This window comes from Crinia signifera, chromosome 1 (genome assembly GCF_055691185.1).
Source record: "Crinia signifera chromosome 1, ASM5569118v1, whole genome shotgun sequence".
Lineage (NCBI taxonomy): Eukaryota > Metazoa > Chordata > Amphibia > Anura > Myobatrachidae > Crinia > Crinia signifera.
Window position 1 is genome coordinate 408,758,629 of NC_139217.1, and position 27,384 is coordinate 408,786,012.

Sequence of the window (27,384 nt, forward strand, 5' to 3'; positions counted from 1 at the left end):
ACTATTTACATACCATTTATACATATTATCTACATTCAATCTGCACTATATAGTCATTGCTGCACTGTCTATTTGGCTTTTTGATTTCAGCTTAACGGGAGCACGCATCAGCATGATAAGAGCTTAAAAACATCTTCTATCTCCATTCGATGTCTATGTGTGATAACGATTCGATTTTGACGATATAGTCAAAACCGAATGTCAAATTGTACCATGTGTACACAGCATAAGCCCTATTTCTTTCCCTGTACCTAATGCAGGAGCAATTTTGGCAATGAATGCAGAAGTAATTACAGCCGACTTGCCTGCAACTCAGCTAATGTGCACACAGGTGGATTAAGAGCTACAGTATTCTGCGTACCTTCCAACTGTCCCGTTTTCACGAGAACGTCCCATTTTTTGGGGGACGTTCCCATGTCCCGCCTGGGGACTATAGCGTCTATTCCTACAACCAGAGGGGTTGGGTGCATAGCCAGCAGCTCACAGAGCTGCTGGGTATGCCCCCCACAGTGACAAATACGGGGTGTGGCCTCGAGAGTATAGACTACACCCCCTTCTGGCTAGGCCACACCCCAAAAATTCGGACCGCGTCTTCGGGACACTCACTGTCCCGACTCAAATCACTCAAAAGTTGTGAGGTTTGCAGTATGTGGAAATAGTGTGAGATAAATAATATGCACAGATAACAAATGACAAAGCCATTATCATATCTGCAGCAACATACATCAGCAAAACTTTTTAATTTTCTATTTCCAGTCAAAAACAATATCTGGCATCTCTGAAAACAGGTCCAATCTTGTTCTCGCAAAGCACTTCTAACAAACAAGGTTAGGCCTCTGCCAGTTAGAATCAGCAAGTAAAATAATATGACAAAAATTTAGTTTACTGGAAATGTTCCAAAGCTCATAAAACAAGGCTTTCTGTCTGCCAGTGTCGGAGCCTCGCTGCAGCTCCTCCCACCCATCAACACTTCACATGAAAAGAAAACAGTGAGGGGGAACTTTACTAAACCTTCTCAAAATGAAAAGAGGTGATGTTCCCATAGCAACCAATAACATTCAGTCTATCATTTCTCTATTGCACCCTAGAAAATGATAGACAGGATCTGATTGGTTGCTAATGGGCAACATCACCTTTTTTTCATTTTTAGAAGCTTTCACGCAGTGTGTGCTCATTCTCGCAACTACTTGTTCTGTAGTAATTAACTATGTTAACAATTGCATTGATGTAGTGACTGTTAGTGTTGCTGCTGTGAGTCACTTTACTACTGTTAGTGTGTAGTGAGCTCAGACATCTGTGGTGTTATTGTCAGTGCGTCACACTGGCAATGTACTGTGTACTGACATATATGTGCTGAAGAGGAAGCATGCACCTTACCCACTGTAGAATGTCTGGGTGTGGCGTGATCATGTTTTGCACAATCCCAGCAGACACCTAACACAAGCATAATTGGAATGAGGTATTACAACATTCCCATAGTATGGTAGATGGCTATAAACGCCCAGTAAATGGACACAGCGAGGAAGACAACTTTACACGTCTTTGTCATTTTGTACTCAGCGGCTGTTTTCCTGATGAGTTATTCATGTATATGGGATAGGTGTGACTTTGTGTAATCTGTAATAACTGTTAAAGTCCCACAAGCTTTGAATACAAAATATATAATTTATTTAGTGCAGTGGTTCCCAACATCACAGTTGGTCCTGACTCTTTCTGCGTGTTATCGTGACTTCATGTTGCTAAATGTCAGGTTAATGACCCCCTTCAGACCTCCCAGCTAGTGATCCAAGGAGTCTGAAAAATCAGTTTTGTCTGTTACTTCTGACTCTTCGATCACTGCCTGGGAGATCTGCTGCCACTCCTGTGCTCTGCTTCTCCTGTCCCACAGAGCCACAAGTAGGCTGCACTCCTGGATCCCTCATGTACATGCGAATATCCAGGAGGCACACAACGAGGGCACTCCCGGGTGTTGGGGCTTGTGGGCGGTAGGAAACTGACAGATAAAACAGGCAGATCGCAGTCAGACTCAGAGGAGCCTTCTCTCAATAAGTACAGACATTGGGGGTGATTCTAATACATGGCGACCCCCCCCCCCCCCCCCCCCCCCCCCCCCCCCCCCGGTTTTACTATGAACGTGATCAGAGGCACTTTGCCTTCATTGAACTTTGGCTGTAAAAACGCCCAGTTACAACCCCTTTCCACCCCTTCATATGTGTACACATCATTGTAATGTGTATTTCTCGGCCCCTCCCATAATTGTGTCTGCACCTACAGTAGTTCCGGAGCCTGCAAAGTGAAAATCTGCACCAGCCTTTGTCATTTTGATGATGTTTGCACAATACTTTTAATATTCACAATGTCCTAAATGTCCAGGCTATAAACCCAAATGCTGCTCTATCTCCTATATATTTGGCTACATCTGTCACTCAAAGTGGGTGTCTGTGTCTATAACGCTCTGTTCCTGGACTTTCCTCTTAATGTGTGATTGCCGTCATCTGTGCTGAACACCTTTCTGAGAAATTAACCTGTTTAATACAGGTGATGGCAATCATACATTAAGGGGAAGTCTAGAAACAGAGGGTGAGGGTCATGTTGGGAGGTATGTGACAGAGAACCAGCCCAGTGAGCCCACAGACAGTGCCAGACACCCACTGCCTTCCCATGTTGCCCAGCACTGCTACTCCACAGCCACCAGGTGAGCGCCCCCCTCCCGCAATTCGCGGCAAAAACACCCGCTCCCCGCGACCCCCCCTACCGCGATTCGCAGCAAAAACACCCCCGCGACACCCCCTCCCGCGATTCGCTGCAAAAAGAACCCCCCCACGACCCCTTCCGCAATTCGCGGCATAACCACCACCCCGCGACCCCCCCCTCTCCCGCGAATCGCGGCAAACCCTCCCCCGTGACCCCCCCGATTCGCGGAAAAAACACCCCCCCGCAACCTCCCTCCCGCGATTCGCGGCAAAAAGAACCCCCCGTGACCCCCCCTTGCACGATTGGCGGCACCCCCCCTGCGACCCCCCTCCCGCGATTCGCGGCACCCCCCCCCCCCCGCAATTCGCAGCAGCCCCAGGATTAAATGGCACATGCAAAACACTGACATGGCTATGGTCGACAATGAAAAAGGTTGAAATGAGATTTATTTTTAATTTTTTTAATTTTTTCATATTCATTGTCATGTGTCGACATGGACACCAATGAAGTGGCACACTTATGTCAACATTTACATGTGTTGACCTTTCTGTGTTGATTTTTTCTTGTGGCGATTCGCGTCACACCCCCCCGCAACCCCCCCTCCCGCGATTCGCGGCTCCCCCCTTGAACCCCCACCTCCCGCAATTCGCGGCAACCCCCCACCGGAACCCCTGTGAACCCAGCCCTCCCGCGATTCGCGGCACCCACCCCCGCGACCCCCCCTCCCGCAATTCGCGGCACCCCCCCGTGATTCGCGGCAGCTCCAGAATTAAATTGCACATGGAAAACACTGACATGGCTATGGTCGACAATGAAAAAGGTTGACATGAGTTTTTGAAGTTTTTTTGTCATTTTTTGAATGTTTTCATATTCATTCTCATGTGTCGACATGGACACCAATGAAGTGCCACACTTATGTCAACATTTACATGTGTTGACCTTTCTGTGTTGATTTTTTTCTTGTGGCGATTCGCGTCACACCCCCCCGCAACCCCCCCTCCGGCGATTCGCGGCACCCCGGCACCCCCCTGCGACCCCCCCCCTCTCGCAATTCGCGGCAACCCCCCACCGGAACCCCCATGAACCCCGCTCTCCCGCGATTCGCGGCACCCACCCCCCGCAACCCCCCCTCCCGCAAATCGCGGCACCCCCCGCGATTCGCGGCAGCCCCAGGATTAAATGGCACATGCAAAACACTGGCACGGCTATGGTCGACAATGAAAAAGGTTGACATGAGTTTTTGAAGATTTATTTCATTTTTTGAATGTTTTCATATTCATTGTCATGTGTCAACATGGACACCAATGAAGTGGCACACTTATGTCAACATTTACATGTGTTGACCTTTCTGTGTTGATTTTTTCTTGTGGCGATTCGCGTCACACCCCCCCGCAACCCCCCCCGCGATTCGCGGCACCCCCCGTGACCCCCCACCTCCCGCAATTCGCGGCACCCCCCGTGATTCGCGGCAGCTCCAGAATTAAATTGCACATGGAAAACACTGACATGGCTATGGTCGACAATGAAAAAGGTTGACATGAGTTTTTGAAGTTTTTTTTTTTCATTTTTTGAATATTTTCATATTCATTCTCATGTGTCGACATGGACACCAATGAAGTGCCACACTTATGTCAACATTTACATGTGTTGACTTTTCTGTGTTGATTTTTTCTTATGGCGATTTGCGTCACACCCCCCCCAACCCCCCCCCACAACCCCCACTCCCGCGATTCACGGCACACACACACACACCTCCCCCGCGATTCTCGGCACCCCATCCCGTGACCCCCCCTCCCGTGATTCACGGCACACCCCCGCGACCCCCCCTCCCATGATTCGCCGCAACCCCCGCCCCGTAACCCCCCCTCCCGCGATTCGCGCCACCCACCCCCGCGACCCCCCCTCCCACAATTCGCGGCACCCCCCCGCGATTCGCGGCAGCTCCAGAATTAAATGGCACATGGAAAACACTGACATGGCTATGGTCGACAATGAAAAAGGTTGACATGAGTTTTTGAAGTTTTTTTTTTCATTTTTTGAATGTTTTCATATTCATTCTCATGTGTCGACATGGACACCAATGAAGTGCCACACTTATGTCAACATTTACATGTGTTGACCTTTCTGTGTTGATTTTTTCTTGTGGCGATTCGCGTCACACCCCCCCCCACCCCCCCCGCAACCCCCACTCCCGCGATTCACGGCACACACACACCCCCCGCGATTCTCGGCACCCCACCCCGTGACCCCCCCTCCCGTGATTCACGGCACACCCCCGCGACCCCCCCTCCCATGATTCGCCGCAACCCCCGCCCCCGTAACCCCCCTCCCGCGATTTGCGGCAACCCACCCCGCGACCCCCCTCCCGCGATTCTCTGCAATCCCTCCCCTCCCGCGATTCGCAGCATCCACCCCCCCACAACCCCCCCTCCTGCAATTCGCGGCACCCCCCGCGACCCCCCCTCCTGCAATTCGCGGCACCCTCCGCGACCCCCCCTCCCGCGATTCGCGGACACCTAAGTTGCAATACAGGGCATCTTTCATACAATTCTAACCATATTTCTCATATACAAACATTCACAAATTAAGGGGGCACAGCCCCTTACGACGGTGTGAAGAGCGCCCGTAGGGCGCGATGAATCACCTAGTATTTAAATAAGTGGCTATGTGCAAACAATAGACACAATTCTAGGAATGCATTTTATAAGGATATTTAAGCATAAAATCCAATATATGCCAAAGCTGTTACTGGTGCGTCAGTCTAGTGAGATCAGCACATTGCAATGTTTGCATTGATTTATAGAACATACGTGTAGTGTAGAATGAATGCAGAAAATACCAGCCCTTGACACACACACGTGTTGATGTGTTCAACTCCACCTGCTACCAGTTATGTGACATTGTCAGCTACAGTAATGACACCTATAGAAGTATATGGATATTTCCTGTGCTCAAGTTAGTCATCATACCAATAACATTTTCCCTGACACATTAATGTGAAGGCTGTAGTTGTGATTTCCCTTCAGTTGACAGTATACACTATGAGCGCATGGAGCCCCAATTAGTGTACCACATTCTAGGTGCCTCACCCCACTACTGCTGCGCTTTTTACACATTATTATTTCTGATTGGACGGTACAGTATGAAAAAAAAAATTGTAAAAAACTCCTGTCGACCGTTTTATGCGTCGACGATTACCATGTTGATCTTCACTTCTGTCAACCTTTTGTCAATGTTGACCATGTGCATGTCAACCTTTTGTCTGTCGACCTAGACCTAGACATTTTTCACCAATCATTCGGATACCCAAACTAATAGACAACACTTATCTGGTATGAAGAACAGAAGCATATTGCCTGGTAACAAAAAATCTGTAAAGCAGTTGTCATTGTATAACATCAAAAGGGATACATTGTTTCAAAGGGCCTTATTTTGGTTCATTCTTTCTGACAAAATCCTTCTTAGATGGACAAAACCATGTGCACTGCAGGGGGGGCAGATGTAACATGTGCAGAGAGAATTAGATTTGGGTGAGTAATTTTGTTTCTGTGCAGGGAAAATACTGAGTGCTTTATTTTTACACTGCAATATAGATCTCACTTTGAAGTAAAACCCCACCCAAATCTAATTCTATCTGCACAAATAACACCTGCCCCACCTGCAGTGCACATGGTTTTGTCCATCTAAGAAGGATTTTGTCAGAAAGAATGAACCAAAATAAGGCCCAATGTGATGAAATCTGATGATAAAAGCTTTGCCCCTATATTTTGTGCAGGTGGAAATGTTAGGTCTTAGCATATTGTTCTATGTAGACTTATGCCCAAGTGGAATTTTGATTTCTGTGCCAGTTACGGATTTATAGCCTGACTTAGAAGTGGACGCAAATCCCACTCCAGCTTTGTCATTGTACACAGTGGCCCTGCACAAAAATATGCTAATACCACAGCTGTTGGAGAAGCCCATTGCCAATCTACTCAGATGTACATCAAACATACCATTGCTGTTCTGTGCAGTGAATGTGTGTCACAACTAAGCCATTAAAACTGCAACATGCCTACAAAACAGTAGTAACACGCCTGCATCTAATTTACTATCACCACACACAAACACTAGCTGTCAATCACAATGCATTTAAATCCTCAAAGCAAAGCAACCGCCAGCAGTAACCAATAGCGCCACAAGTGTAGTGCAACTCAGATGGTGCAAACACTGCCATTCAATCTGCACCGGAATCAGGCGATAAGTCAAACAATGCAGAGATGCAGCGTAGAGCATTTGCTGTATGGTACAACCCATTGATTCAAAGTGAATAGGAAATGGAAACCCTCCTGTAATGTTTGGGGAAACGTTATACTGTATGCCATTATCTCTTTGCTGTAAAGCACAACACACAGATAACGGCATATAAAGTTTCCCCAAACATTACAGGAAAATAATAATTGCACAGAACATGAATACAATACGCTTTCCTAATCCCACAATCTACAAGTGAAATATTTAATCTTATAAATAAACGTTTTCATTAGAATGTTACTGGTAATTTGTCTAATGCGGTACTTAGTGGATTATTTCCTGCTGTACTTAGATTTCAGAGTATACACTCCCTACTCTATATACAGTACTGTACAAATGCACCAACATCTATAGTAAGCAGCAGATACTGTATTTCTATTCTGAGTATTTACCTCTGTTGTCGCAGGAGCTTTCTTGTCTGCAGGTGTCGTTGCCCCGGCTGTCTTCTTATCACCGTGCTGAAATGAAATACAATTGCACTGTTATCTAATATTCCTGGGGCACACCTGGAAACACAACACTGTGGTGCTACACCATTCCTAGAGATAAGACATACTGGGACTGCTGTATGCGGGAGCCATGAGAGCTGTCGGTCTATAATTTGTTGACCGCAGAAATATATTTCCATTACTTGTAGAGGTATCCGGATGGCAGACAGACTGTGGGCAGATGTTCTAACATCCTCCGCCGGGTACTGCATCAATACTTATCGCATAGGCTCTAACATATGCGATTAGTAAAGCTAAGGGCCGGTCTTGACCTAAGACCCGAGAGTCCTTCTGCGCATGTGTAGAGTGATGGCACCAGCCAGCGGGCCTGCTAGGAGGGAACCGTGATGGATCCCTCACACAGCGTTGCAGAGAGAAGTCCATAGGCTTCTACAGGGTATCGCCAGCAAAAGCTGGTCATTACCTCCGTAGCGCTGCCCCGGCGTACGGGCAATAGAGCATGCAAAAATGCAGTAACCCAATAACAGGGTTTTTACCACACTTTTGCTTTAGAGCAGGCCTGGCCAACCTGTGGCTCTCCAGATGTTGTTAAACTACAAATCCCATCATGCCTTGCCACAGTTTTGCTATAAGGTAGTGTTAAAACTGTGGCAAGGCATGCTGGGATTTGTAGTTTCACAACATCTGGAGAGCCACAGGTTAGCCAGGCCTGCTAGAGCATCTCCCCAATGTCTTGGTCTACAGTCAATGGATCATTACCATATGGTCGTCATACACATAGTTGACATGGTCAAAAGGTTACCACATGAAAAGGTTTTTTGGGGGACTTTTTTTTATATGTTTTAAATATCTTTTAGAAACTGTAAAGTGTGCTGAGAGCAGCAAGGCACCTGGGGCCTGATTCAGACCCGATCACTGGCTGCGAGTTCGCAACCCGAGCAATTATCGAATAACTGTGCACGTGCATGGTACACAGTGCGCATGCGTGAGCCTTCTATGTGAACACAGCCAGTGATGGCTAGCGATCATTGGCCATTCCCAAGATGATTGACAGATGATTGACAGGCGCTGGGCGTTTGGGGTGTAATGCCGGTGAGTGCCATAGACAACGCAGAAGGCTCACGGCCATTGGGAGGAAGGGACACTGACGTCATCACCGGTCCCGATATCCTACAGCCATCACAGCGCAGCGCACATGGGCAGGATTTCATGTGTTGTGTAATTGTGCTGACATGGAACATACTCCCGCCTCCCCCTCCCATCTATCCACTGCAACACAGTACCCAGCATACTGTAGCTAGCACACATACCTGTCTGGTAGGTTATTACACATGTACCAAATATAAATGAAAAGGCGTTGCAAGTGAGCCCAGGGACAGGGGCATTTCTATAGTGGGTGCAGGGGACTCACAGCACCCACCCTGCACCCACAGACTATGCTGTATTAATGTAGTATTAAAATTTGAACTATTGTCTTCCTGCGCACCCCCTAGGCAGCCTAGATCCCTCTGGGTGTTCCCAACACCCGTAGGTAAATATGGAATGGGTGAAATAGAGAAGACCCTTGAAAAGAGTCCTTGAAAAAGAGTCCTGGAGACTTGAAACGCTTTGACCTAGATGGCATCAACCAGGACCCAGCCCAGAAACTTTTGGAGCCTTGCAGGGTATGTTTTTTCCTGGGAACACTCTGCAATACCATCCTAGGCTCCACTACCACCGCTGGGTCATCCTGTATTTGTCATTTGTTTTTATTCATTCATAACTAGATTGTTTTATTTTCATTTTACTTTCATGTTTATTAAACAATAATTATTTGTGTAGTTTCACCCAGTGCACCAAGGGTCTTCTCTATTTCACCCATTCCATATACTGGACTCACAGTACCTCTTATGACAGTCACAAAATTCACCTGCGCCATAATCTTTAATATCGGTCACATGCATGGAAAATGTACTAGGAAAATGCCTCACACTGCCACTTGTCTACTTGGCACATGCACCAGTAAAAGGATGACCTGCATATGACGAGCTTCTCTTCTGACCAGGGAACCTATTTATAAAACTTATCACCACCTTAAATCAAGCAGAAACTGTAACCTAATAGAATATATAAGATTTTTTATAAATATAGGTTTTCAGCAGAGAGGGATTTTCGTATACCACTGCAGCAGCCCATAGGAGCATACGTGTTCACCCTGATGGACGGGCATATGCGCCAGGTCAGCCATGTCTGGAATTGTCAGTAAGGAACAGTGAATGATCAACGGCGGGACAGGCTCTTATCTCTGCAATGACATTTCGGACACCCACTGTCATCAATTATAAATAGACCCTGGGACTAATACGAAATGTCTTTGAACAGTGAGGCTATGTCACATAGGGCCTTATTCTAGTTTACTCTTTCTGACAAAATCCTTCTTAGATGGACAAAACCATGTGCACTGCAGGGGGGGGGCAGATGTAAAATGTGCAGAGAGAATTAGATTTGGGTGAGTTATTTTGTTTCTGTGCAGGGTAAATGCTGGCTGCTTTATTTTTACACTGCAATATAGATCTCACTTTGAAGTAAAACCCCACCCAAATCTAATTCTCTTTGCACAAGTAACATCTGCCCCACCTGCAGTGCACATGGTTTTGTCCATCTAAGAAGGATTTTGTCAGAGTGAACTAGAATAAGGCCCTTAGTCACTGTATAACCCCAAAAAGTTAAAGGGAACCCTAATGAATGGGGGATATTACCAATAATGTACTGTCAGGATGGTACAGCCTTTGTCAAAAGCAGACCATAGCGGACTGTTTCTTCTTCTTCCTTTTTTTCACCCTTTATTATATCCACCTACACATGGGTGGTCTCCCTAAAAACAGGATATGCAGAAATATAACTGATGCACTGAGCCAGGAACAGAGGAAGAGCAATTAACTCCTTATGTCCGTAAAGAGAAAGAATCCCCATCAAATACTTTTACACAAAGGAAACAGCATTAACAACATAGCTTTGTTTCTATTGTTTCCCTATGAAAACAAAATGATTCCATTTGGAGGTTACAGATACCAATGGTGTACAATTAAATATTATTTGAATGATATTTAATATAATTTTAAAAGACACATTTAAAGCTCAAATAGATAATGATCCCTATTATGGGATACATACGGATGATACAATACTGATGCTGGCATCCCAAAGGAGGGAATCCTGCCTGCATACTGTCCCACTAACGCCCCTCTTGCAGCTTAATCCAACCCCCACAGCCTGAATCTCCCATCTTGCAGCCTAAATCTAACCCCCACACTTTAACCCAGGCATTCCCAACCACGGTCCTCAAGGCACACCAACAGTGCAGGTTTTAGTGAATCACTTAGATACTAATTAAGTCACCTGTGCTCAAGCCTGGATATCACTAAAACCTGCACTGTTGGTGTGCCTTGAGGACCGTTGTTGGGAATGCCTGCTTTAACCTAATCCTCCTCCCTGCAGCCAAACCCTACATTCCTCCACCACAGCTTAACCCTAAGTCTCCCCACTAGTGCCTAAACCAATCAATCAGGATACCAGCAGTTGGGAAGTCAGAATCGACTTCCTGACCTCTGGGATGCTGACTGCATCTTCTTTGGTGCTCACTTCATCCACCTCTTGCACCTCTGTGCTGTGTTACTTATAGGATTATTGCACCAATGCTTCAAGAATATATACATTGTCAGAAGGTCAACATTAAAAAGATGCTGCCAGTGGGAGGGTTGGGGTTAGGCTGTGGGAGTAGGTTAGACTGCAGTAAGGTGGGGTGTAGGCCCTAGACTAGAGCCTTGATGGCTAACCTTGACACCTCAGCTGTTGTTGAACTACACATCCCAACATGCTCTGCATCAAATTTAGGGGGTTATTCTAGTTCACTCTTTATGACAAATTCCTTCTTAGATGGACAAAACCATGTGCACTGCAGGTGGGGCAGATGTTACTTGTGCAGAGAGAATTAGATTTGGGTGGGGTTTTACTTCAAAGTGAGATCTATATTGCAGTGTAAAAACAAAGCAGCCAGTATTTACCCTGCACAGAAACAAAATAACTCACCCAAATCTAATTCTCTCTGCACATTTTACATCTGCCCCCCTGCAGTGCACATGGTTTTGTCCATCTAAGAAGGATTTTGTCAGAAAGAGTGAACTAGAATAACCCCCTTAGTATGGCCAATTAGCAAAACTGTAGCAAGGTTTGTTGGGATGTATAGTTCAACAACAGCTGGAGTGTCAAGGTTAGCCATCAGGGCTCTAAATGGAAGTTATGGGTAAAGATTAGGGTTAGAGATACCGCACTAGTGGTGACAACCACATTCCCTTGAAGACACCACTTTAGCCGCTGCAGCTGTCTACAGCACATACTGTAGGTCACTGCTGGGCCAGGAAGGACAAAATGCTGACATTATAATAAGTCAAAATGTCATCACTATCTGCATTATGACTTTTACCATATCCTACCCAAGCCAAAAAAAAACCTCCTTGCATTATTTCAAATCACCAGATCTGACCATGGAGAGTGTATAGTTTGTGCTATGTATCTTCTCCAGTTTCCAAAATTACAAATATAACTTATAGTTCTGATGACAGAGAGGACATGGTGTTTGAGCAATTACGTGTGTCAGAATGGGGGTAAAATACAATTTTTACCCCTATAGGGTCAACAATAATTGTTTGTACTTGTTTGTGTTTATTTTCATAAAAAGTATTTTAGTTCATAAAAGGTGATTAAAATTCCTCAAGAAGATTTTTGGACATATTATTCACACATATATAACTCAGGGTTGCCGACCCTCCCGAAATTTCCGGGAGTCTCCCGAAAATCGGGCCCCCCTCCCGGCCCCCCGGAAGGGTGGGCAACCCTCCCGGATTCAGGGGGGACCCCCGCTGTCCCCCGGATCGCGGCATTAAAATGCCGCAATCCTCGGGGCTCAGAGGAGGGGGCGGAGCTAAAACGACACAATCGCGTCATTTTAGCCCCGCCCCCTCCACGGAAATCTGTTAATTCCTTGTTTTACCAGCATGGGGGCGGGGCTTAGTGATGTCACTCGTAAGCCCCGCCCCCTGAGCGGCTGGTGAACCTCTCCTCTCCTGGGCTTCTCCCGGAGAGGAGAATATTAAAGTCGGCAACCCTGATATAACTTGTGTAAGTCCGGCACTCAGGGTGCTGGTATATTGGTGGAGGTGCCTGCCTAGTATTGTAATATAGGCAGGTTGTCCACAAAGGAATGAAGACAGCAGGTGGCACACTCCAAAACGTAGCAAAAGTGGATTCAAATCAAACATGCAAAGCACATAAAGTCAGCAGTGTGTAGTCAACAGTTTCGAGACTTGCACCCCTCACCAGGACAACTGACATTTTGGTTACAAAACCGTGAAGTGAGCAAACAAGTGCATTCAAGTATGATTACAGCATAAGAATAGGTTTACTATTGGGTACTAGTAAGCCTGCTCGAAGCAAATGCTTCAAAAGCTAGTCTTCTACCTCTTGTGATTGCCTCTGTGTTTGAGCATGTGTGAGAGAGAAAGAGGTGTAGTTTCACTCGCTGCCAACAGATGGGGGTGTTTAGGAGACACACAAACGGACACTAGACACATATATAAATGATGCATTTGGTCGACAGGCCTTAGGTCCACAAATGAAGAAGGTCAACATAAGCATTAGGTCGACAATGGGAAGGTTGACAGCCAAAAGGTCGACATGAGGTTTTCACTTTTTTGTCCCGAATGTCGACATGAACACCATATTGGTGCAGTGTCCCCTCGTATGGTTCGCTGCGTTTGCCATGCTTCGGGCTCGCTGCACTTGCTACGCTCGGCACACTATTCTATTCTCCCACCGCGCCCTAGTGGATGGTAGGGCATAAAATGCCACCTGCCGGCACATGTCGGCTCAAAAAAAGGGATAAACCCATGTTGACCTTTTCAGTGTCAACATTCCCATTGTTGACCTAATGATTGTGTTGACCTTTTGACACTGTCGACATTAGCCATGTAGACCATTTGCCTGTGTCGACCTAAGGCCTGTCGACCACCAGCGGTCAACCCAATACATGCCGACCTTAATAGTGTGGACCTAATGACCGTACACCGAGATTACTGCTGTGCGCTGTTTGCACTCTCCCTGCTGTTTGCATACATTGCCTTTACTCATCTTCATCAAAGCAATTTTAATTTTTCGGATTCTCTACCCACTCACTGGTTCTTCTCACATCATAGCCTCCATACGGCCTTCATAAGGCAGCAGGAGGAAGAAGAAAACTGGGCTTTAAGCTGAGCAAAAAACGACACAAATCATACAAATATCAGACAAACACAGCAATTTGTGTGTAACAGAATCATAGATGATCTCATTACATTCACAGTCATGTTTATCTAAGCCCCTTACATCCCCTGCAGCACTAAACAGTACAGCTGCCTGCTGCCTTACTTACTGTATGCTCTCCATATCACAGACACACTCCCAGCACCTTTCTCCTCATCAGATGTATCACCCCAAGCTCTTCTGTAACCTCTCCCAATGGCTGTTTCTGCATGCTGCCGCTTGTAGGGTGAATGGGAACGGTAATTCTTCATATGTGTTTAGGTAAGTGAGCCTGGCAGTGTGGCACCCACCTGGCATACCTGTACTCACTACACCTCACAGGGCTCTACAGTAAGGCCTGATTCAGAGATGTACATAAACTCGATGGTTTCCAAATGGCTTTGCGCATATATCCAATGTTTGTAGGACTGAGCATGTGCAGGAGGTGTCCTGCATGATTGATCAAAGTCCCCCCTTAACCACAACATGACTGACATGCTTATACCTCCCAACTGTCCCGCATTCCACAGGAACGTCCTGTTTTTTTTTGGAGATGTTCCCGCGACCCACACAGGGCCGGCAATGTCCCACGGTGGGGGTGGGGGGGGAGAGAGTTGGGATTCCCCCCTGTCACCGCTATCATTTAGCTGAGTAGAGGTGAATCTGTGTGCAATCGTTATGTTTCATTATGTAGTGAGGGACAATATTTGCTTCTATGTCCACATATTTTATGATTGGCAGCCACAAGCACTGGTCTTGCCAATTACATTTTAATTGGTCCTGTACCACCAACCCGACGCACATCTGCAAGTGTACAGAGGCACCCCAGGCTGTCATGGCACACAGATTTGGAACCACTGCTATAGCGGAACACTCTTGTTTTATAGGGTAGCTGTGGCATACTTTGTGGGACATCTCTGCGAGGAGCATGATGACATTAATCATACATTGCGGCCCTGCCCATGTTATATATAATGACACATTTAGTGGATAATAGTGCTACAGTATATCCAATACTAAAACTTCTAATAACATAATGCACTCGTCCACTCAACTCTTCCATCGGGGTGGTCGTGTCGGAAAAATCGCGTCGATCACATCGCATGCGATTTGGTCGCATTCGATGCGATCGACCAACCCGATTTTTTAATTGAATCAAATGTGAATAGGGTCCCTGGGACCCGATTTTACATTGGATTCAATGTAAAATATTCCCTAGACCCCCAAATTTAACCCCGTGAACCCCACCCCACGATAGACGCCAACCCGAAGCGTGGCGAGCGCATCGAGCCCGCGAGGGGCGGCGGTGCGCGTCCTCCGACCTTTTCATTCCCCTACTATCCACGTCGGCGTGGAGTTGAAAATATATAGTGTGGCGAGCGCAGCGAGCCACCGAGCCTGAAGCCTGGCGAGCGTAGCGAGCCCCGCGAGGGGACGCGTATAACTTCACATGTATACGCGTCCGCTCGCCACGCTTCGGGCTCGGTGGCTCGCTGTGCTTGCCACACTATATATTCTCAACTCCACGCCGACGTGGATAGTAGGGGAATGAAAGGGTCGGAGGACGCGCACCGCCGCCCCTCGCGGGCTCGCCACGCTTCGGGTTGGCGTCTATCGTGGGGTGACGACGGGGCCATATATAATGTGAAATGGGTCTTATTGGCCCATTTCACATTTTTCACATTTTTTCCTATGTGAGATGGACTTAATCAAGTCCATCTCATCTTGTGCCATTATAATGGCACAAGACCGTCGCGATGCTCCCGATTTCAATGTTAAAAAATATTTTAACATTGAAGCCTATGGCAAAATCGGGGGCATCGCGTCGGTCGCGTCGGGACCAATGTTAATGGTCCCGACCGACGCGATGCCCCCGATTTTTTCTTTGCCGGCAAAATGGACCTGATTTCAAAGGAAATTGGGTCCATCGCGGGGATCGTGTACCTTAACTTAAAGGTACACGATCCCAAAGATTGTGGCCGTGCTAGGAAACAAGTACCACAATAGGTCCTGTTGCTAAAAGCAGATTTGTATACAAAGCACACTTGACCAAATCTACTGATTTGGGCCATCACATATTGGGGTGTCTTAAGGCAGGGCTCGACAATACCCGGGGGCCAGGTCGCCATGGCGACCAGATTCTGCTTCCTGGCGACCAGATTTTCCAGGAAGCAGAACCCCCAGGCAGAGTGGTGGCTTGATAGCAGCGGGCAGTGCAGTTCACAACACTCCCAGCTGCCAGGAGATGGACAGGGAGCTGGCAGCAGCGTCTCTGTAAGCAGCGGGTCCCCGTGGCTAGCTATCAGCACTTACAGCAGCCTTGGGTGCCCGTTTCAGACACGTAAAAAGATGACGCCGCAGTGGGTTATGTTCAATATAACAGCCAGCCCGGCAGAGCGGTGCAGAACTCTCCCGGCTGCCACTGCATCAGATCAGGTCCGCGGCGTGCCTATTACACGAGCTAATCGAGAGCCGTGCTTGAGCTTTGAAATAGGCGCGCTGCTGAACTGCTCTGATACAGCGGCAGCCGGGAGAGTTCTGCACCGCTCTGCCGGGCTGCTGCCGTGCTGGCTGTTATATTGAACATAACCCACTGCGGCGCCATCTTTTTAAGTGTATGAAACGGGCACCCAAGGCTGCTGTAAGTGCTGATATAATAGCAAGCCACGTGGACCCACTGCGTACAGAGATGCTGCTGCCAGCTCCCTGCCCCTCCCTGTCCATCTGCCGTGTTTTATCGGGCTGCCACTATGCTGGCTGTTGTATTGCACATTATAACCCACCACGGGGACCCGCTGCTTACGCAGAGGCACCAGAGAACAGAGGCTTCCCCCCCGTAATTTTTTTTTTCTCAGTCTGCCCCTGCCTGGCATCAAGCCACAAACCCATAGCAATGAGCATGTAGGTAAGTAGCACTGTGGCATAATATGCCATGGGCATTATGGCGTGTGGTAATATGTAATGGGCATTACGGTGTTTGGTTTACCGTGTAATGGGCATTACGGTGTGTGCGGTATATGTAATGGGCATTATTGTGTGTGGTACCGTATGCAAAAGGTTTTTCAGTGTGTGGCATAATGTGTAATGGGCATTGTGGCGTGTGGGTATGTGTAATGGATATATGACATGTGTAATAGGCATAATGGTGTTACTTTTTGGCGCACACTGTCACTTTTTTTTCTAGCTCCTACATTTTCATCCTGGCTCCTAGATTTTTAAAAAATTTGTCAAGCCCTGTCTTAAGGCGTGTCCACACGGACGATCCGACGGGGTCCCAGCATCAGATGGCAGGGAGTGTGGGATTATGTGCTATGCCGGGAGCTAGGCGGCCAGGAGCGGTTGTGCGGCCTGCTCAGCGTGACCTCTGACCATGTCACTCTGCGCAGAGCCGCACAGCTGAGGACGGGAGAAGCTGGGCAGAGTCTCTTGCCTGATATTAGACTGCGCATGCGCATTCTAATCCCGAAGTCCCGGAATTGGAGACCCCAATTCCAGGATGGAAATCCAGGCAATTTTGGGGCCACATACCAGGACCCGCCGATCCTGGATTGGCCACCCTAGTTATATGCCATATACAGATGTGTCCTACATCCTTTCTGCAGTCATGCTAAATAGTCCTTCATGCCATGGTGCTGATTTTCATGCAAGCTTTTTCCCATTAAAATGCACTTTATTTACGTCACAGCTTTTGCTGATTACAATGATATGCAGCATGCATGTATTGTGTGTGCAGCCGCGGCTGTACCTGCCTCTGACATGCTATGTTACAATGCTTTCCTGGAATACATTGTACTTTAGCATTTCGTATGCAGATACATCTGCAGTCACACAGAGAATACAGGCATGCTGCACATCATTGTAATAAGCAGAAGCTGCTTGTGCATCCTACCCACATAGCGATGCATTAGCATTAGCACGGTGCATGGCATATTGAGGCTAGATATATATATATATCTATATATATATAGGACACATCTGCATTCTCCGTGTAATTGACATTACAATTTCAGGGTATTCCAACACATACCGAACACCCCAAGTGTGCCTGTGACATTATACCAAAAATGAATGAACGACTGAAACATATTATTCTTTCTTATCTATTGTACAGTATCTGCATAGTACAACACTGGTTTTATTATATGTACCCTTCTCCTTATTGTCTTATTACACCTGCCACAAAGATGCATACAGTACGTGCTGCTGAACGCGCTTTATGGTTGATACTGTAGTAGGCCATAGTCACCAGTTCTACCCTGTCTCATTTAAACTAATAAATACAGTTCTTAAGGGCTTTTCCTGCAGCCAAGGGGTAAGCATGGCCCGGGAGGAGCAATAATAATAATAATAACAATAATTACTGTACATAATTAATTTCAGGAACAAGGCAGAATGTCATTACTTTTCTATGATGGAAATGGCAACTTATACCCCTCTCACACTGGTATATTTTAGCGCTGATGTGAAAGGGTCCTGTTCAAAATACCAGGACCGATGTCCCAGGATTTCAACCCTGCTAGCTACCCGGACCTTCCCGGGATACAGGTCAGTGTGAAAGGTACTCATCCGGCTTCCCGGCCTGCCTGTCGCCGCATGCTATCCACCGCTGGTGAAGCTGCCGGGTGACTGCTGGGGACGGAGCTGCTCTGTACCCCCCCTTCCCGCCGAAATCTGCCTTCAGGTAATGAGACATGAAGCGTGAGGGTGCAGGGGGGATTCTCTCCCCCCTCACACCAGAATATGCAGGGACTAGGAGGCTGGTGTGTAAGGGGTCAACCCGGGAATGTCCATGCATGATCCTGGGACCGTATTCCAGTCCCTACATTTTCTGGTGTGAAAGGGGTAATTGAATCAGGCAGTGCAGCCTCCATCTCAATGGGCAATGCAATAGAGAAAGCATGTAACAGGGAAGAAGAAGCAAACAGGAGCAGGGTAGAGGATGTCTACTACTTCACCTGTCAGCAGTAACATGAAAGAACAGGCATTATTGGTGCTACTATGCTTTATTGCTAGGCAGGCACTACTGCTCAGTGTATCAGCTGTAATAGAGTCCAGTAACATGCAGGCAGTATTTCTAATACCGGACCTTACTAGTTTATTGCTGGCATGTCACATGCCACTATTATCTGTGACACACTGTAGAAAACCTTTTACTGCCCAGTTACTTAGTAATGCCCAGTAGTATACCAGGGGCTATAAAATGCGCTCTAATGTTACTGGTAAAAGTCTATAGTTAACTTTTATCCTAGGACGAAGATGGGCGAAATTGGGGCGAGCGCTGACGTCTTGTGATGTCAGCCACCCGCCCCAAGCAGGCATCGACATGCCTGAGTTCACAGGGATACAACCAGTATTTCATTGGGCACGCCTATAAAATGCTGGGCGGTCCACTGCGCGCCCATCCTGGAGCAAATGCCCCGGCGAGTGTGAAAAATATTTGCGCATGTGCATGCTTAAACCCCAACAATCGGCCGTGGTAGCGAATTTGGCCTGCACCAAGTGTGTCTGAATCGCCCCCATGGTACAGTGTAAACTGAATTTGTCTAGTTCCACCGATTACAGTTACCAAACATGTAAACATTTAATCAAGGCCTGAAAACATTCTAAAGGCCCGTACACACGGAACGATGACGGAAGCGTTCCGACATCGTTCAAGAGTGTATCAAATCGTTCATCGTGCGTACACACAGAACAATTAGATACACTTGACAAACGATTAGTCTATGAACTTCCTGCATGCAGGAAAGATCATAGACCAACGTTAACAATTCGCATATACGCGCATCGTTAACAGTGCACGGAACGATTTAATCGATTGGTCGTTCCAATCGATCGGGAACGCCCACATTGGGCTTCCAATCGTTCCGTGTGTACCCAGCTTAAGGGTAATCAAACAGGACTGTGATTTATCTTGTTCCTTTTTGTTTTTATACTTTTTGATTTAACTGTTTTACCCAGGAGTGACCTTATGTAGTCATCAATATTTTAGTCAATATTTTCAGTCAATATTTTCAGTCAATATTTTAGTATTTATTTGTTTTTTATTAGCAATTAAGGTAAACACATAATAATTATCCATTCATCCATGTCAAGATGGATCTAATAGAAATGCTGTATAGCAGTGATGGCTAACCTCGACACTCCAGCTGTTGTTGAACTACACATCCCATCATGCCCTGCATCAGTTTTACTTTGGCCATGATAAAACTGATGCAAGGCATGCTGGGATGTATAGTTCAACAACAGCTCGAGTGTCAAGGTTATCCATCACTGCTGTATAGTATAGCTGATTAAGCTATCACAAGGTAGAATGTGACAATAAATGGTGACATCACTTGGCTTTCCTGCAATATCTATATCACTCTGACGCTACAGCAGGGTACAGTGCTGTAGACATCATTGCATTTGGTTCCTGTCACCACCTCTGCACCGATGGCTGACAATGACAGCTGTGGTCAGGAGGTGGAGGGGATCTCTCATGAGCCTGCAGAAGTTGTGACATTATTAACCATCGTTTGGAGCTGTTGCTAAAGCAGACGTGGGGGTTTATTCTAGTTCATTCTTTCTGACAAAATCCTTCTTAGATGGACAAAACCATGTGCACTGCAGGGGGGCAGATGTAACATGTGCAGAGAGAATTATATTTGCGTGAGTTATTTTGTTTCTGTGCAGGGAAAATACTGACTGCATGATTTTACACTTCAATATAGATCTCACTTTGAAGAAACCCCCCCCCCAAATCTAATTCTCTCTGCACAAGTTACATCTGCCCCACCTGCAGTGCATATGGTTTTGTCCATCTAAGAAGGATTTTGTCAGAAAGAATGGACTAGAATAACCCCCGTGGTGCTATTAAGTGGGCGGTATAAAGATGGAACACTAATTCCATGGAACACTAATTAAAAAATAAACATTACTGTAGAGAATAGCATGTACAGTATATAATTGTTTTTATGGTTCTTGTTTGCCTATACTACTGAATCCAAATCTATATATATGTTAATCTCCACAGGTACATTTTGAACATAGCTTTGATGTATGTTCATGATTTATAAGGATGACGCCAATAGAACAGCTAATTAAGTGATTATTCATCTCATTAGAGCGTAAAATTAGAATTTGTTTAATAAACTAAAGGTGATGATCCTTGTATGTATAAATGTTATAATTAAAGGCTTTAGGTTAATTGCTTAACCTAGTTGTGTGTACTGTACTTTAATACTCATTTAGCAAAGACTGATTTTTAACCCTTTGAGTGCCAACAGCTCTGTGAGTGATGTGCAAAATATCAGCTAAAAAGGCCAGCGTCGCTCACATTTGTTATATACATTCAAATAAAAAATGTTTTAAACATTTATATAGGTAAAAACGATATTTCCTATATAAGGTAAACATCACAGATTATTATAATGTTTGCTTGGCAATTTTCATCCCAATTTTCACAAATTCACTTGGAACCCAAAGGGTTGAGTATATTCTCCATCTTTATATGCCCTCGAATGATACTGGACCTATAGTTATGTGAGATATTTTACCTTATGTACATATCTTACATATAGAAGGTTTGTTTTAATTTTTTTAAATCTTGGGTTGCCAATTCAATCCTTCTCTGCACCCTAGGACAAACCTGAAACCCCCCCCCCAACCCCACACGGTATCCGGACTGATCATAGAATGACTCAAGGTAGACAGTCATATGGTCGACAGTCAAAAGGTCGACAGGGTTTAAAGGTCAACAGTCAAAAGGTTGACAGTCAAAAGTTCGATAGGATTTAAAGGTCGACAGACAATAGGTCGACATGGTCAAAAGATCAACATGAAAACATGAAAAAGGTAGACATGCATTTTTTTACAAAATTTTCAGCCGACATGTGCCGACAGGTGGTATTTCATGCCCTACCATCCACTGGGGCGTGGAGGGAGAAAAAGATAGTGAGTCCGTTGCACAGCGAGCCCGAAGCACAGTGAGCGCAGTGAGCCATGCGAGGGGATGTGGTACGCTTAGACAGTGTCCATGTCGCCCTATGTCGTCATAGACACCCTAAAAACATAAAAAATTCAGCTCAACCTTTTTCCATGTCGACCTTTTTGATGGCAACCCTTTGACCATGTTGACCTTTTAACCCAGTCAACCTTTTACCTGTCGACCTTTGGACTCTGTCGACCTTTTGACTGTTGACCTTTGGACCCTGTCAACCTTTTCAAGGTCGACCTTTAGATCCTGTTGACCTTTTGACCCTATCAACCATTAGTGGTCGACCATATGATTGTAGACCCAGACACTGTAGATGTTTTATACCATAACCACCCCACACAGCACGGTACCTACTTTCCAGCCCCTCAAGTGAAAGGGTGGATAAGTTCCACAGCCACCACCTGCATTTACATCTTCCTCATAAACATCCTTAATTTTGAGATAGCCTAATGGGTGTGGTACAGGGGTCCGACAGTCGGGATCCCGACAGTCATTAGCCCGACATCAGGATCCCGACTGGCCGGACCCAGACAGCATGGTGAGTGCAACAAAGCCCCTTGCGGGCTCGCCACACTGCAGGCACTGTGGCTCGCTACGCTCGCCACCTATTCTATTCCCCCCTTAATGGGGGCCGTGGACCTCCACGAGGGAAAATAGCAGGTGGTCGTCGGGAACCCGGCTGTCATGTTTTGACAGTCAGGATCCCGACGTCGGGTAAATGCCTGTCGGGATCCCGACTGTCAGGACCCCGTCCGTCACCCAGCCTAACACAGTGGTTCCTAAACTTTTTTTTTAATCAAGGCACCCTGGAGCAACAAAATATTTTCAAGGCACCCCTAGGCCAAATGCTTCTTATTGAGAAATTCAGAAAAAAAAATATTAAATGAAGTGCATTGTGTTTATATGTCACAGTTATGTGGTGAGGGACAGGATTTGCTTCTGTTTGTCCACATATATTATGATTGGCAGCCACCAGCACTGGTTTTGCCTGTTACATTGACCATTCATAATATGAATTGATCCTGGTCCACCAACCTAAGGCACCCCTGCAAGTGTCCTGAGGCACCCCAGGGTGACTAGGCACACAGTTTGGAAACCACTGGCCTACCGGTATAGCTGCCCCTGGGTGCCATTTAAAAGAGCAAAGCTGCATTCCTGCCAATTTCTCGGCTGTCCATCAGTGAGACCAGCATTAACTCTCCATCTTTACATTATTCTGCCTTCCACAACTGGCACAGCTAATATCTTGTTTAAATGAAGTATAGGATAAATAAGAGGGCTAAGCTTTTAGAGGCATGATGACTTGGTAACAGTTACATTGAAGCAACTCAAATTATAACCTTGTCAGCACGGATATAAAAGAACTTGAAAACTATTTAAAGCTGACTTCCCAGGTAATGAGACATACAGTATTCCTGCTCAGTACTAAGGGAGCTGTGTGAGTTATATGACCAATCGCTGAGTCTGAGGCTTCTGAATGATGGTCCTCTTGCACTAATTTCCATACTGTATATTGCCTTTAAGTGATGAAGAATTTTGGGGGGTATTCAATCCCTGATAGTTTTCACCAGTACATCGACAGTCGGTATTCAATGTACCGACTGTGGAGTGTCGGAAAGTCCGTAAATTGGCAGAAAATGGACGTGAATTCGACAATCCGCGGCCGTTTCCGACTAAACAGATCCGACTTCAGAATAAGTCCGATCTGACAGCCTGCAATGCTGTCCATAACGCCCACATTGAATAGGTGAGTGCCGATATTTCCCCTATCAGGAAATATCGGCACAGATTGAATACCCCCCATAGTTTCTTTGCTACTGATTAAATGCTAAAGTTACATGAATAAATACTGGATGACAAAGACCTACGTCTTAGAACATATATATTGTTATGGTGGAGGAGGCTACTACTGTATGATCTGGCTAGTTCCTGTGCCCTGACTGCTGATTTGTATGCCTGTCTTTAGTATGGTGATGATCACCACAGTAGATAATGTTATGCTGCACCGATTTTGTGTGCTGTGCTTTTCTGTACATCAAGCTGCCATGCGATTTTGGCACTTGAAGTCGATGCGATGTACTGTACTTGGCGGGTGCAATGCGATGCTATGAGATGCGATTTTAGCTACTTTTTTTTTAAGTTAATAGGTACTAATGGACATCGCATCGCATGTACTCCTGTACTGATGCGATGCGATGCAATGAAGCACAAAAAGTACTGCATGCAGATACTTTTTGTGCTTTACAATATTGTACCTGTGGGGACGCGCATCGCATCGCATCCCCCCAGGTACACGGTGCGATTATCGCACATGCGATGCGTTTTGTACTTTAAAAGTACAAAACGCATGCGATAATTACAGCGTGTATGGGCACCTTAAGTAACATCTATTTATAAAGCAATCTGCAGTATTATAACCTGTTCTGGAGTACAAGGACAATTCTGAGTGAGGTATTTCAGTTTCATCATCAGTGAAGCAATGATTAGTGAGTTTGTTATGTGTAAGGCGATATAATATTTACAGCTCCTTTTTTTTTCTTCTTTGTCCACAGTAAAATGTTTTACATAGGTGACAGTATAGCATTATGGGATTACACTCACGTATACTAGAAATATGTGATGATGTTAAGCTCTAGGAGAGGTTGTAAAACAGGAAAAATAAACTTCCAGAACTGGAATGCAAGCTGAATACCGTAACAGTGTATCTGAGGTCAAAAGCCATTATGTGTGGAGTTCCCACACTTGTGTAATATAAATAATTTCTTGAAATGGAAGGCAAAGGGCACACACCTGAATGGGACATATTTCCAACAGTGTGCAGCCTGAAAGTGTTCTGTATGTGGTTACAAGAGTCTACCGGAATGTGAGGCCTATGTAATAAGTCTTGGATAAGTGGAAAGAGATAAAATACCTTCATGCCATGTTATATGCTGTGTTTGAAACGTGACAGAAGCTGACCAGGTCAACTCTCTCCAAGCATTAGTACATAGACCCCTGTAGGTGTATATTTTACTTTATTATATACTGTATAAAGCTGCGTACCAAAGTTCTAGGCCAAAAAGGGACTTGATAAACAAAGACAATTGCAAATGCCTCTAATTTTGTATAGATATAATCATCAGAGTATAGACAGTGTGTATTAGTACACATGTAGTGTACTCGGACTCAAGGGTGGCATTCACCTATACAGGTCTATACATTACAGGCAAGACCTGGTAAGGAATAATATTTAGCCCACATGAATTTCAGGCATTAGGCAGAAATGTGGAAGCAGAATTATTATCATTATTATCTTTCATTTATAAGAAGCCCCATGGGTTATGTAGTGCCATAAAACAGAATAATGCTGACATAAGTGCCTACTAATACCAACAGTATATTCATTTACATATATACATGATTAAAGTGAGCACTGAGCATAAGTATTTAGCAAAGACAAAGAGAAGGCATGGTCATAGCAGCTGACAATATACAGGGAGATACTCAATCAGTTCCTAATATCAGTGACACCAGCAGCTACCCATCCACAGGTTGAAGTTGGCAGCTGCCACTTCCGATCGCTGTGTGATATTGATATTGGGATTACATCCACATTGTGTTGCTGTATCCTGAACATATAAAGTAACACAGGAGAAGTCTAGAGGTTGTTAAGCAGACGGAGAAGCTTTGTACGCTGTAACCTTTGATAGGAAGGCGCTCCCATGAGATCAGCCCAGATATGTGAAGAATTCTGTGGCAGAGCACACTCCTTATCACAGTGCTAGAAACAGGCACCGACCACACAGTACACAACTTCTCAGGCAGACACTGAGGTCTAGTAACAGGCACAGCACAACTTCTCAGAGGTCTAGTAACAGGCACAGCACAACTTCTCAGACAGACACTGAGTTCTAGGAACAGGCACCACACAGTACAACTTCTGGTAGACTGGCACAGAATGCTAGGCCCAGACACAGCACAGTACAACTTCTGTCTGGCAGACACTGACTCTACAGCTTCAATGTAAAGTTACCAACACAGCAGAGGACAAAGAATAGGCTGTATATAGTATTTACCGTAGCGTACCACCAACTTGCAAATGCCATAACTAGTATCCCGTTTTACTCCTCATGCACTTAATGAAATCCCTGGTACCCTGCAATCTACACATACACTTCTGTGTGAGAGGTGTGATCTGGGCAGTAGCCCGCCCAGGGGAGGGTGCAGTGTTTTGGGGTGCACTAGTTAGAGCAGATTGAGGGAATGCACATGCACCACCACGCCCTGAGAGATCCTCCGTCCGTCCTCACCCACCCTCCCTGCCTCCTCTATGTGTCATGCAGCAGCAGCAGCAGACAGGCTAGGGAGGGGTAGACCTCAGTGACAGGCAGCAGCAGCTCAGCAAAACTAGGACATTCTGTGTTTATGGTGTAGGCTCATCCCATATGCCCAGGGCACCAGTCTGCCAGCCTACTGTCTCCTTGCAGAAACAAAACAAGCCCCACGGAGGTCAGGCACACGCGATATACAGTATAGTCCTCCCTGCGCTTATCTCTGCCAGCTTGCAGTGACTCACTCCTAAAGCACGCACCCACCCCAGTGCCCCATGCATGGCACCTCACTAGTGGCACATGACTTTCCCCATGTGTGCATCCTACACAGGTACTGGTGCTGCACTCCCAGCCTATATACTGTACAGAAATGTCACTTACCTCTTTAGAACCCTTGGCACCTCCCGCGGGCTTCCTCCCCTTATGTGGCATGGCAGGGCAGAGAGACTGGCACACACGGTCTTCTTCTCCCTAGCTGGCTTCTGTGGCTGAGCTGCAGCAAAAGAACACAAAATAACAAAGTCTGTGACTTCCTACTGCATGAAACAGCTTTTCCGACCCAGTTATGAGCTACACAGCACACTCACACTGACACACACCCACAAGCCCCTCCTCTGCCTGCTGCTGTGCTAGTGCCAAGGGGCTGCCCTCACCAGCGCTAGTGCGAGTCGCGACCACTTTGCAGGAACTTTTCTGTTCTGTTAGTAGTTTGAGTGATTGGGGGGAGAATATATATTCCTGCAGCCTAGATACTGGCTGCGGGACACGGGTGGGGCACTGCTGCTGGGCTGAGCTCTATTTGCTAATAGAAATAAGGAGCAACAGGTCTGGCAGGGGTTGCAGCATTGTTCAGGCCCTGTTGCAGGAGTACTCCTTTATCTCTCTCTCCCCAGCAACCAAGCCTAGCTATGTGATTTACTAGCTGCTAAGCTCAATGTATGGGGATGTCTGTCAAGTGTCACTTTTCTAATACACTACACTAGAAGTTCACATTCAGTGTCATAGGGGAGGATTACGGAGGTATGCTGGAAGTGGGGTGGGGGAAGTACCATGATACATGAGATATTGGCCCTGATTCTGGTTTCTGCGCTCCCCTCCGCACTTGCATAGGGGAGCGATGTTTAGCTACTGCGCATGCGCATAAACTTTTATGCACATGTGCAGCTGCTTTGTGCAAGCGTGTGCGTCAAATTGATTATTCGCCGACTGTTCGCACATAGCAGAGAGGGTGTGGGGCGGTGACCATGGGTAGCGCCCATGGGAACGCGCAGAGTTCCCAAGGAAATACGCCGGTGACGCGGGTGCCAGGGTTACATCTGCCCCACCTGCAGTGCACATGGTTTTGCTC

General features: G+C 46.1%; 1 protein-coding gene across 5 annotated transcripts in view; it reads right to left on the reverse strand.

Annotated features, from left to right (window-relative positions):
• The window catches only part of CAST (calpastatin), a 141,571-nt gene extending 114,950 nt beyond the window's left edge, over positions 1 to 26,621 (reverse strand). For 2 of the 5 annotated variants that reach the window (XM_083151750.1, XM_083151748.1), the window contains exons 1-2: positions 26,418 to 26,621; positions 7,380 to 7,445 (exon numbers count right to left, since the gene is read on the reverse strand). In XM_083151750.1, coding sequence (XP_083007876.1) covers positions 7,380 to 7,445; positions 26,418 to 26,468 — 117 coding nt within the window. In that variant the 5' untranslated portion in view covers positions 26,469 to 26,621. Of the gene's footprint in view, positions 1 to 7,379; positions 7,446 to 25,781; positions 25,854 to 26,417 lie in introns of those variants that run through there. The other 3 variants (XM_083151747.1, XM_083151746.1, XM_083151749.1) reach the window with 2 other exon arrangements.
• Positions 26,622 to 27,384: the final 763 nt, after the last annotated feature.